The 13,368-nt window shown below is 48.4% G+C and overlaps 2 protein-coding genes across 4 annotated transcripts in view; one reads left to right on the forward strand and one right to left on the reverse strand.

Annotated features, from left to right (window-relative positions):
- Positions 1-13,368, reverse strand: part of LOC148144849 (sulfhydryl oxidase 1-like) — a 58,582-nt gene that overhangs the window by 10,300 nt on the left and 34,914 nt on the right. Inside the window, exon 3 of one of the 3 annotated variants that reach the window (XM_087975125.1) lies at positions 1,441-1,731. The exons of the other annotated variants lie outside the window; for them this stretch is intronic. The gene's annotated coding sequence lies outside the window, so the exon portion shown is untranslated. Of the gene's footprint in view, positions 1-1,440; positions 1,732-13,368 lie in introns of those variants that run through there. 3 annotated transcript variants of the gene reach the window in all.
- LOC148144850 (uncharacterized) lies at positions 6,579-8,703 on the forward strand. Its single transcript, XM_087975072.1, has 2 exons — positions 6,579-7,911; positions 7,996-8,703. The coding sequence occupies exons 1-2, from the start codon at positions 6,953-6,955 to the stop codon at positions 8,423-8,425; spliced, it is 1,389 nt and encodes a 462-aa protein (XP_087831198.1). The 5' UTR covers positions 6,579-6,952; the 3' UTR covers positions 8,426-8,703.

The following is a 13,368-nucleotide window of genomic DNA, read 5'->3' on the forward strand; positions in this document are numbered from 1 at the left end:
ACACACACTCACACACCTCACCACACTCACACACTCACACACTCACTCACACCTACACACTCACACTCACACACTCACACACTCACACACACTCACACTCACCTCACACACACACTCACCACACTCACACACACTCACACACACACACACACACAACACACCACACACACAGCCACCACACACATCGCACACACACCCACTCACACCACACCACACACACACACACACACACACTCTCACACACACACACTCTCACACACACACACTCTCACACACACACACACTCTCACACACACACACACTCTCACACACACACACACTCTCACACACACACACACTCTCACACACTCTCACACTCTCACACACTCTCTCACACACTCTCACACACTCTCACACACTCTCACACACTCTCACACACTCTCACACACTCTCACACACACACACTCTCACACTCACACAGACACTTTTTGAGTTTCCCGCAACGACTCCTCTAGCTTTTGAATATTTTTTCTGGACGTCTGGCCATAAGTTAGTTACGAAGTGCACCCTCAGAAGCCCTTCAGCTACTAGCCCTTCTGACACGAAGCATAATCTGATTCCTCTTGACTTTAAGGCTGTTTTTCATTGACATTTTATCATTTTTTTTTATCCTTTCCTCGCGTCCAGGATTGTACTTCCAATCTCTTAACATTTGTCGTAAAGGACTGTCCATTGGAATGTGGTCCTCGGATGTCCCTCTCATGTCCCCTTCGACACTTAAACAACTATTCTTGTTTCCCATTTTAATACTCGGCCGTTTCTTTATGTAATTTAGTTAACCTTACTGAGGTCCGGTGGTCACCTTCTTCCACACCCATTTCAGGGTCCTAACCTTCGCGTGGGGGATTTTCCCTCTTAACAACCGGTCGAAGGCTGGGTGATCGAATCAGGTAGACACCTTACTCATCAGATTAATCTAGCCAATTAAACACTTTATTTTAAAAGTTGCCAATTTCCCATACTTCTCGTACGTCCCGTACTTCTCGTACATCCCCGACCACCAAGGCAATACTTAAAGATCCCTTTTCTTACCTTGGTCTGTGCACAAGAGTTACCTGGTCGAATCCGCGCGCCCTTATCCCGCGGCAATACCTGGCAACCACTACCGTTGACTATCCCGGTCGCTTACCGACTGAACTTCCCGCCGCGTGTTTGTGCACCCTGTTCCGCAGCAATTCCCCGGATATATCCACCTGGCAACGGTAACAACTGCTACCTAACCTGGTTGATTGGGTTCGCCTAACCCGGTCGCCCAGAACCCCGGTTCCCTGGATACCCAGATATATCTGACTGGCAACAACTGCCGCTGCCGGCCACCCGGATATATCCACCTGGCAACAGTACCAATGGCCATCCACCCTGGCTGACCAGGTTCGCCTATTCCAGTCACCAGCACTCCGGTTCCCCGGATATATCCGACTGGCAGCAACTACTGCTGCCTACCCCGGTCGCCCAGATAAATCTTTTAAGACCTTTCTTACCCGGGTCTTGTGCACAGAAGAGTCACCCGACCGAACCTGCCACGTCTGCCCGTCTTGTTTCCAGGGTCTCTCAGTCCAGATCACGCTCTCCCAAAGCCGCCGCGGCAACAAGGGGAAACTAGAGATCCCGAAATCAGCGAGGTGCATCTTTTTCGTTTCTCCAAGAATGCCGAGCGACCGGAGCTTGGAATCCCAGAACGAGCCCCCAAATCTGTTAGAAACAAGATTCAATAAAATTTAGACGAGACCACCAAAACTGGAAACAAGACAATTTATTGCGAACTTGCAAGTAAGGGCTTCAATTGCATAAGCAAATGGGCAAATTAGAACTCAGGTTAGTGTACAGTTATACCCTTTGAGCTGAGTGAGGTCATCTCTCCAGACTCCTAATTACCCAATCTCTCTTACTGTACCAGACCACTGCCCAGCTGCTCTCCACCCTTATTACTTGCCCCTTCCCCAGGTTGGCAACCTTCCTCTTTAAGTGCTGACACACATTTATTTTGTCGACAGTACATCAAGATCTGGTTTAACATTTTGTATTAATTCTGCTGGTACATTCCATCCTCGGACATTTCATTGACTTGTATCGTTTTGTGTACCTTAAGCATTTTGATTATCTCAGCTTTTTGCTGAGATTTTTTTAAAAATAACTTTTTGTGATAATAATTACACACCAAAGTTAGTGTTTAATTAACCACAATTATACACTGAAAAGTAAAGATACTCTTCCCTAAATACCTGCAGGGTTAATAGTTCTCTTGCTGTACCCTTTTCTGTATGCTTTTTCTATATCTGCAAAAACAACACTTTACCCCATTTCTAACAGACTATCATTAACTTCACAAGGGAACGGCTGTGAGTGTTATCACTTGGTGTCCTGTTCACACAGATTCACTGATGCTGAGGTAAACGTTCTTAATTGCCTCACAGCATCCTGTTATCACTTGGTGAGCCCAGGTGTCCCTATCTTTAAGTTCTCTCCTCTTTCTGAGCCTTCCGGCCTGTTTATTTTCTAGTGCAGTAAATGTATTCAATAATTCAGCATTACATTTTAGTCTGAATGTTTAAAGACAAGTTTTAAGGCTATAGACTTTCTCACCCAGATGTCCACACCCTATTCCTCCCTTTAATTGCACCGCGATCACTGAAAGAGAAGGCTAGTCCAAACGAATGCCCTTCAAGGTGGTCCAGCCATCAACATCCTGCAGAGCGGCACCACCATCTTCGCAGCTCATCTGGTCATATTTATCATCGCCTTCGACACGTGTGGGTGAGCCATCGGATCGCAAAAGGAGCATCTTCTGGGGCAAATCTATATCACTAAGGGACCTCATAAGCCTAGCAAATAAACACCTAACAATACCAATACTGATAAACAGACATAGCTAAATTGATAAGCCAATTGTACCATGAGCCCGATCTGCAGTTTCCCCAACTAGTCCCTTCAGTCATTCTGTCAAGGAATGCCTGGATCTCTGCTTGTATCTTAGTAATATTGCCAGTGAGATTGGGAATGCCCATAGTGCATTTATCTTGGACAATGGTGCAGACCTCACCCTCCTGGGGGAGTACATAGTCTAAGGCATACCAATTCTGTACAGAGTAAAGACACAGGTCTGATAATCCCAGTTTACTCGGTTTCAGAGCCTCTTTAGTCTTATTTCCTCGAAAGGTCAGGCCTTCAAAGAGGGAGTTGCGGTTCTGTTGACTTGTCACCCCTGCCGATCCTTCCAACCCCAGGGTACTCTGGATTCCCCAGCCTATCGGGTGTCCTGTATTGTCACCCAGTCCCTTGGGATCCTTCCAGTTGGAGCAAGGTTGGCTGAGACCGACCGCTGCATCCTCCTCAGATGGAGGTTCCATCGACTTGTCCACTGGCCAGGACAAGGTACTGTTGTGGGAACAAGGGCTCCGATAGTGACCTTATGAGGGACATCTTTGCCATCCAGGACCAGGAAATTGGTAGCTTTATCTTAGCTGAAGAAATAATAGTCTGGTTTGGTGTATATTAGGGAGAGTTTGTCAAAATAGGTTACTGAAATGTTACAGCAGGGGGTCTGGTCAGGTCAGGTCTACAGGAGTAAAGGGTCGACGTTTTGCAAGAGGAGTTGCTTGAGCGCTGTAAAAAATGGGCCAAGTGACTCGAGCACTCGCACTGTATGGGAGACAATGGTCCTCAGAATGCTGTTCCCATTGGGCTCTCCCTTAGCTCTATTGTACATGGTCTTGGTGACAGTGTCAGGTTCTGAAAAGAGAAAAGGCCTATAAATGCGCAAGGGAAGGGTTCCGTTCCAGGTCCATGTGCCACATAAGGCCTGCTGTACCCCGGCCAGTGTTACACCAGCTGTTTGTATACACAGACCCGAGGTATTGGAAAGTGATATTTCTCTTCGCAGGGTCGGCAGTCGGAAGTCTGACGAATAGAATGGAATCGGGGACTGGGGACGGGGCAAGTAAGTCATCTCCCGATAGAGAGGAGTAACATATTACTGCCTCTGGGGTGAAGAGCGTTCTGTGGGCCTGTATAAATAAGTTGTTTGTGGATTGAGGAGTTTCCCCTATCAGGCTTCTCTTTTCTCGAGTCGGCCCGTCCTGCAAAATGGGATGGTGTACCTCGGCGTCCTTAAAATATTTACCATAATAACGGGGTTGATCATTTTTATCCTCACTAGGCTTGTGTCTGCAGGTAAAATCAAAAAAACATGGTAACGACATGATAACTCCCACTGATTTCTACTGTCCAGATGGACCATCTGGTCTTTCTGATGTAAGAGTCTATTGCAATAATCAATCTTCATCACGTTCCACACGTCAAAAGCGTCTGGTCCGGTGCACTGGACGACATCTCCTCAGCATCGGTGGTGGATAATCTCTGATCATTCCTGGTCGCATCCATACTTAGTGGCTTTCCCCATCAGGACGTTATACGTGATCAGAAAGGTGAGGAGATAAGCGATCCCCCACATGTCCCTCCTCTTAGTTCAAGTATCTGTAATAAGATTAACATTAGAACAACAACAGCAAAATTCAAAACCCATCTACAATGGTGCAGTTGGACCCAAGCTGAGCGCCCAGTGACTGTGACCACGGTAGGGGTGTGAAGTAAAACCTGGAAGGGGCCATCCCAACGAGGTTGGAGACCTTTGCCAGTCCAGTTCTTGACGAGCGCGAATGAACCAGGCTCTACCCGTGACGAGGCTGAAAGGGAGGGTACATCGCTGTAGGCCGCACGCTCCTGGGAGTAAAAGGCACGCATAACACTAGTTAGAGCAAGAACATAACTAATCATTGCTTCAGTCATGTGGTGGAAGTGGACTGAGAAGGGAGTTGAATCGTTCCAAGGGGTACGGAGGCGGTGACCAGAGAGACTCTCAGCTGGAGACAGTCGTGTCTTGCCTGGAGACATGGATCGCAATTGGAATAAGGCCACAGGGATTAGCATAACCAGGAGAGGCCACACTCTGCCACTAATTTGACAAGTTTAGTCTTGAGTCTGGTTAAAACATTCAACAATGCCAGCCGCCTGAGGATGATAAGCACCATGCAGTTGCTGACAAATATAAAGCTGGGAACAGAGTTCTCCGTTAATATTACCTACAAAGTGTGGTCCATTGTCCGAGCTAATGCACGCAGGTATACTGAAGTGGGGAATTATTTCCTTAAACAAAATCTTCACCACAGTCTCAGCAGTAGCGTTAGGAGGAGGGGAGGCTTCAATCCACTTCGAAAAGACATCAGCAATAAGCAAAACACATTTATAGCAACTCAACTCATTTCTACAACTCAATGAAGTCCAGTTGAAGGCCGAGATTGATAGATTCTTGTTGTCTAGAGGAATTAAGGGCTACGGGGAGAACGCTGGTAAGTGGAGCTGAAATGCGCATCAGCCATGATTGAATGGCGGAGTGGACTCGATGGGCCGAATGGCCTTACTTCCACTCCTATGTCTTATGGTCTTATGGTAAGTGTCTCCAAGGGACCCTCCAGCAAGGGAGTTCTCGTAGAGATACTTGAACTAAGAGGTGGCGGATCGCCTACCCACTGACCTGTTTGACCACGTACAACATCCTGATCGGGAAAGCCACTGACTGAGTATCGATGCGATCTGGAATGATCTAAGATTATCCTGATGTCATCTGGTGCTCCAGACCAGACGCTTTCAACGTGGAGTCGCTTGAACGATGGCGTGAGCTGCCAGAGGAAGTGGTGGGTGCTGGTACGATGACAAGTTAAAAGGCTCCTGGATGGGCATCTGAATATTAAGGGTTCAGATGGGTCAGGGCCAAGTGATGGCAAATGCAACTGGAGTCATGTACAGCACAGAAACAGACCCTTTGGTCCTTGCTGACAAGATAGTCAACCCAATTTAGTCCCAGCTGTCAGCATCCGGCCCAGATAGAGGCCAAGTGATGGCAAACGTGACTAGATTAATTTAGGATATCTGGGCAGGTTGGGCCAAAGGGTCTGTTTCCGTGCTGTGTGACTCTAATTGTCTTCAGTGAAAGCAGAAGTGTGGTTATGAAGTCTGGACTTTCAGAGCATGATTTGCCCTGACTGGGAGCAGAAGAGTTTGACTGAAGTGTATTGGTGTTAATGCCTTGATGTCTCATTTTGCTCTCACCTTCTCGGGGTCATTAACCATTTTGTGTCTGGTCCTTCCTCAAGAAGCTGCATTGCAGGTTCACCCTGAATTGTCACCTTTTTTTTGCTTCACAAAATCAGACCTGCTCACTCTCAGCAGGATCCCAGTGTTGTGAAAGATATTAACTTTCAGGTGGAGGTATCCAAAATTCAGAGAGATGTCAGTCTTGATGTTTTTGCTTTTTCTGCCCCTGTAAGATCCTGAATCAGCACCTTAAGGGGAATTAGTTAGAGCTGAGTGAGAACAGAGGGGGAGAGAGAGTGGGATGGTGCTTTCAATTTTGTGGAACAACAAAAGAATATTCCACAGAAAGTAGAATTGCTTGTTCTGAATTTCTACCCTGCACTGATAGTGATGACTTTTGTAATCTCTTTTTGCAGAGTATTTGAAAATCTGAAGATTGAAGTTTCAAAATCAACAGATGAAGGGCTCATGCCCGAAACATTGACTCTCCTGTTCCTCGGATACTGCCTGACCTGCTGTGCTTTTCTAGCGCCACATTTTTTGACTGACTCTCCAGCGTCTTCAGTCTTCACTTTGATGTCAATGTCTGACAGTTACACAATCCATCGGGACCGCAACGATTTTTGACTATGATTTCTGTGAGAGGGATCAACGCTTTTTGGTTCCTGTTTGAGGACGTTTTCAGCATGAATGGGACTGGACGAGAGCCCCCACTGTTGCAGCGCACTGTGTGTGGAGCCTGAAACAGTTATACGGCCTGGAAAGGGGATTTCATGGCACGGAGGGGCTCTACACGTGTTTGTGTGCAGCTGAAGCTGTGGCCATGGAGAAACCTGAGGAATCCCGCCCTGTAGAGGAACCGTGGAAGTGTGGCGACTGTGGGAAAGGCTTCCGTGTCCTGTCTGCCCTGGAGACTCATCAGCGCAGTCACACCGGGGAGAGGCCATTCCCCTGCACCAACTGCGGGAAGGCCTTCAGACATTCCTCCCACCTATTGGCCCACCAGCGGGTCCACACAGGGGAGAGGCCCTTCAGCTGCCCAGAGTGCGGGAAGGCCTTTACCCAGGCCTCCACCCTGCTGAGGCACAAGCGGGTCCACAGGGAGGAAAGGCCTTTCAGCTGCCCCGAGTGCGGGAAGGCCTTCAGCAATTCCTCCACCCTGCTGATCCACCAGCATGTCCACACGGGAGAGAGGCCCTTCAATTACCCTGAATGCGGGAAGGCCTTTACCCAGGTCTCCAACCTGCTGAGGCACCAGCGTGTCCATACGGGGGAAAGGCCCTTCAGTTGCCCTGAATGCGGGAAGGCCTTCAGCGATTCCTCCACCCTGCGGAGTCACCGGCATGTCCACACAGGGGAGATGCCGTTCACCTGCTCTCAGTGTGGGAAGGGCTTCACCTGCTCCTCCAATCTGCGGAGCCACCAGCGTATCCACACGGGGGAGAGGCCCTTCAGCTGCCCCAAGTGCGGGAAGGCCTTCACCTGCTCCTCCACCCTGCAGAGCCACCAGCGTATCCACACGGGGGAGAGGCCCTTCAGCTGCCCCAAGTGCGGGAAGGCCTTCAGCAATTCCTGCGCCCTGTTGAGGCACCAGCGGGTCCACACGGGGGAGAGGCCGTTCACCTGCTCTCGGTGCGGGAAGGGCTTCACCTGCTCCTCCACCCTGCAGAGCCACCAGCGGATCCACACAGGGGAGAGACCCTTCAGCTGCTCTCAGTGCGAGAAGGCCTTTACCCACGTCTCCTCCCTGATGACCCACCAGCGTATCCACATGGGAGAGAGGCCGTTCACCTGCTCTCAGTGCAGGAAGGGCTTCACCTGCTCCTTCAACCTCCAGACCCACCAGCGGGTCCAAACAGGGGAGAGGCCCTTTAGCTGCCCAGAGTGCGGGAAGGCCTTTACCCAGGTCTCCACCCTGCTGAGGCACCAGCGGGTCCACACGGGGGAGAGGCCCTTCAGCTGCCCCGAGTGCGGGAAGGCCTTCAGGAATTCCTCCACCCTGCTGACCCACCAGCGGGTCCACCCGGGGGAGAGGCCATTCACCTGCTCTCAGTGCAGGAAGGGCTTCAGGTCTTCCTCCCACCTGCTGACCCACCGGCGGGTCCACACGGGGGAGAGGCCCTTCAGCTGCCCAGAGTGCAGGAAGGCCTTTACCCAGGTCTCCACCCTGCTGAGGCACCAGCGGATCCACACCGGAGAGAGGCCGTTCACTTGCTCTCAGTGCGGGAAGGGCTTCACTTACTCCTCCAACCTGCAGAAACACCAGCGAGTTCACGTGCCATTGCAGGGGGATTGAAGGAGTGACGGCCGAGTGCCATTATCGATTGGACGATCAACCCGGTTCCGGGGACTCCCGGGTTCGAATCCCGCCACGACAGATGGCAGAATTGGTATTCGGTCAGAAATGTGGAGTTCGGAATCTAACGATGAGACCGTTTCAGGGAGGGGGTGGTGCGGGGGAGAAAGCCCCCATCTAATTCACTCTCTCCCTTGTTAGGGAAGGGAACCGCCATTGTGGGAAAGGATTCACTCAGTCGTTCCAGCTGCATCCTTTACCCGGTCTGGCCTACTCGTGACTCCAGACCCACAGCAGTCTGGTTGACTCTACACTGCCCCTTCCTGGCAAATGAGCGGGGAGAAACTTACTTGGAGACAGGGTATGGGTTGAAATTGCTGAGTGAGGCAATACTTCCTCCGGGTTAGGGCTTTACCAATGATCCAATTACAAAGGGACAACTTGGTGCTGGCCAATAGTAAAGACAGTGAGAGGGGTGGGACAGGGGAGGTGTCGTGTGTGCGCTTTCACCTTGAGGTACTCAAAAAGCAACTGCTTTTTCTCTGCCTTTTTGCTGGGGGGATCTGAAGCTGTAACAAAGTTTGGTTGCAATAAAGGTTACCTGAACTTACCACCGGGCTCAGACTCTCATTGAAAGCTTTGAGCTCCAAGAGGTTTTTGTTTAAAAGCTGCTCATTTCTTTCAGCCTCCTGCACTAAGTTTAGAACATAGAACAAAGAACATAGAACAATACAGCGCAGAACAGGCCCTTTGGCCCTCGATGTTGCGCCGACCTGTGAAGTATTCTCGGCTCATTCCCTGACATTATCCCAAAATCATCCATGCGCTTATCTAAGGATTGTTTAAATCTCCCTAATGTGGCTGAGTTGACTACCTTAGCAGGTAGGGCATTCCACGCCCTTACCACTCTCTGCATAAAGAACTTGCCTCTGACACCTGTCTTAAATCTATCACCCCTCAATTTGTAGTTATGCCCCCTCATACAAGCTGACTTCACCATCCTAGGAAAAATTCTTTCACTGTCTACCCTATCTAATCCTCTGATCATCCAAGATGTCTCTTTCAAATCCCCCCTTAGCCTTCTTCTTTCCAATGAGAACGTACCCAAGTCTCTCAGCCTTTCCTCATAAGACCCTCCCTCCAGACTAGGCAACAACCTGATAAATCTCCTCTGCACCTTTTCCAATGCTTCCCACATCCTTCCTGAAATATGGGGGCCAGAACTATACACAATATTCCAAATGTGACTGCACCAGTGTTTTGTATAGTTGCAGCATGATGTTGCGGTTCCGGAACTCAATCCCTCTACGAATGAAACCTAACACACCGTATGCCTTCTTCACAGCACTATCTACCTGGGTGGCAACTTTCAGGGATCTATGTACATGGACTCCAAGATCACTGCCTTCCTGATATTCTTCCCAAAGTGAATCACCTCACATTTAGCTGCATTAACTCCATTTGCCACCTCTCAGTCCAATTCTGCGAATCCATCCACCTATGCCTGCATCTAAGTCATTTATAAAAATGACAAACCGCAGTGGTCCCAAAACAGATCCTTGTGGCACACCACGAGTAACCGGACACCAAGCTGAATATTTTCCATAAATCATCACTCGCTGCCTTCTTTGAGAAAGCTAGTTTCTAATCCAAACTGCTAAATCACCCTCAATCCCACCTGTCTTCAAAGTTTGGGAGAAGATTTGTAGCTCGGTGCTCGTTGTTGTGGTTGTGTTCGCCGAGCTGGGAATTTGTGTTGCAGACGTTTCGTCCCCTGTCTCGGTGACACCATCACGATAAATGCTGGAGGAAACATCACAGAAGCGCTTCACAGGAGGCTCCCAAGCACTGAGGATGTCACCTAGAGAGGGGACAAAACGTTTGCAACACAAATTCCCAGCTCGGCGAACACAACCACAACAACCCATGCCTCTGCTATTTCTCCAACAGCCTGCCATGTGGAACCTTATCACAGGCTTTACTGAGGTCCATGTACACCACGTCAACTGCCCTACCCTCATTTCCATACTGGTCACCTCAAAAAATGCAATGAGGTTTGTGAGACACGATCTGTCTTGATGAAACCATGTTGACTATCTGAAATCAACTTGTTGCTTGCAAGATGATTATAAATCCTATCTCTAATATTCCTTTCCAAAAGCTTTCCTTCAACAGAAGTAAGGCTCAGTGGTCTATAATTACCTGGGTCATCTCTGCTGCCCTTCTTGAACAAGGGCACAACATTAGCAATCCTCCACTCTGATACTAAGCCTGTAGACAATAACAACTCAAATATCAAAACCAAAGGCTCTGCTATCTCCTCCCTCGCTTCCCAGAGAAACCTCGGATAAATCCCATCGGGCTCAGGGCACTTGTCTCCTTTCACTCCTTCTAGAATTGATAACACCTGTGTGCAACTAACCTCGATCCTTTCGAGTCTAATATCTCGTACCTCATTCTTCTCCTCTACAATATTCTCCTTTTCCTGAGTGAAGACAGATGAGAGATATTCATTAACACCTCTCCAATCTCCACAGGGCCCACACTCAACTTCCCACTTCTATCTTTGACTGGCCCTATTCCTACCCTAATCATCCTTTTATTCCTCACATACCTATAGAAAGCTTTAGGGTTCTCCTTTATGTGTTAAAGACTGCTCATGTCCTCTCTTTGCTCTTAACTCTCTCTTTAAATCCTTCCTAGCTGATCTGTAACTCTCCATCACCTCATCTGAACCATCTTGCCTCATCAACACGGAAGCCTCCTTCTTCTTTGTAACAAGAAATGCAATTTCTGTTGTAAACCACGGTTCCCTTACCTTATCACTTCCTGCCTGACAGGGACATACCTATCAAGGGCACACAATATCTGTTCCTTAAACCAGCTCCACATTTCAATTGTTCCCATCCCCTGCATTTTGCTACCCTATTCTATGCATCCTAAGTTTTGCATAATTGCATTATAATTGCCCTTGCCCCATCAATAACTCTTGACCTGTGGCATGTTCCTATCCCTTTACATCGCTAAATGAAACCTAACTGAATTATGGTCACTCTCTCCAAAGTGCTCACCTTCTACTCAATCAAACATCTGGCCTGGTTCATTACCAAGCACCAGATCCAGAGTGACGTCCCCCCTTGTCGGCCCAAACTGATCCATACGACATACTAGAGTGAAAGCATGAGGTAAAAACAATGACTGCAGATGCTGGAAACCAGATTCTGGATCAGTGGTGCTGGAAGAGCACAGCAATTCACAGAGATGCTGCCTGAATTGCTGTGCTCTTCCAGCACCACTGATCCAGAATCTAGAGTGAAAGCATTTCCAGTCAATGTTGGCGAAGTTAAAGTCCCCCATAATGACCACCCTGTTCCTTTCACTCCTACCCAGAATAATTTTGCAAATCCTCTCTTCCATCTCCCTGGAACTCTGCAGAGGCCTGTAAAAAAAACTCCAAGCAGTGTGACCTCTCCTCTCCTGTTTCTAACCTCAGCCCACATTACTGGAGTAGACGAGTTCTCATCAAAAGTTCTGTCAGCCACCGTTATACTATCCTTGACTAACAAGGCCACGCCTCTCCCTCTTTTACCGCTTTGGCTGTTCTTAATGAGAGATCAAAACCCTGGAACCTGCAACATCCATTCCTCACCCTGCTCTCTCCATGTCTCCGAAATGGCCACAACATCCAAATCCTGGGTACCTATCCATGCTGCAAGCTCACCAACTTATTGCGAATACTCTGGCGTTGAAGTAGACACACTTCAAACCAGTTCGCTGTCTGCCAGCACATTCCTGTGACCCTGAAATCCTGTCCCTGTCCTTCCTACTCTCATCCTCCTGTGCATTGCAGCTACACCCCCCGGTTCCCATCCCCTTGCTGAGCTAGTTTAAACCAACCCGAATAGCACCAGCAAATTTCCCACCCAGGATATTAGTACCCCTCTGGTTCAAGTGAAGACTGTCCTGTTTGTACAAGTCCCACCTTCCCCAGAATGAGCCCCAATTATCCAAAAACCTGAAACCCTCCCTCCTGCACCATCCTTGCAGCCAGGTGTTCAGCTGATATCTCTCCCTATTCCTTGCATTGCTATCACGTGGCATGGGTAACAAACTAGAGATAACCACTCTGTTTGTTCTAGCCCTCAGCTTCCACTCTAGCTCCCTGAAATCCTGCCTTACATCCCTATCCCTCTTTCTGTGGGAGATTAGAAATGTTTTTGCAGATGGGTGAGGGGGTGTAGTGGGGGGAAGGGAAGGGGAACATTATACAAACGGTCGAGGAATTCTTGTACCATGTAGCATACTTAAGGCTAAGACTTTAATGAATATAGAGGGTCTTTTAAAGAAAATAGTTTTAAGCTAGGGAATAACTTTAAAGTGTTGTAGTTGACCACAAAAAGAAGCAACAGGGGCATTTCACAATAAAGTTTATAGTATGATAAGAGAAACTGGATAAAAGAACAAACTGTAACAAACGAGGAACAAACAATGCAGACAAGGACAGCAGGATGGCCAGATAAGAAAATAACTGACAAGTGAGGTAATCGGCTTAGGATGGAAAAAGGGAGGCGTGATCCGCAACTTGTAAACTGAATAAGAAAGCTAACAGTCTCTGTTTTGGTGCGCATTTCTGCTTGATTGTAGAAGCGTCCAGTACTTGCAAGACTGTAATAAATTGTTCTTGTTTCCAAGGCTTTGTCTCAGGCTGATTGATTTGTGAGTGAGTTCTGTTTCTCACATTTCTACCTATGTTGTTGGTACCTATATGGACCATGACTTGGGGTTGGAAACCCTCTCCCTTCAGGACCCCAAAGATACGATCCGAGACATCACGCACCCTGGCACCTGGGAGGCAACACACTAACCGCGAGTCTTGTTCATTCCCAACAAACCTTCTATCTGACCCTCTAACTATTGAGTCCCCAATGACTAACACTCTCCTT

Source organism: Chiloscyllium plagiosum, unplaced genomic scaffold (genome assembly GCF_037043375.1).
Source record: "Chiloscyllium plagiosum isolate Xiang-an unplaced genomic scaffold, Cpla_swu_hap1 HiC_scaffold_27, whole genome shotgun sequence".
NCBI classification, from domain to species: Eukaryota; Metazoa; Chordata; class Chondrichthyes; order Orectolobiformes; family Hemiscylliidae; genus Chiloscyllium; species Chiloscyllium plagiosum.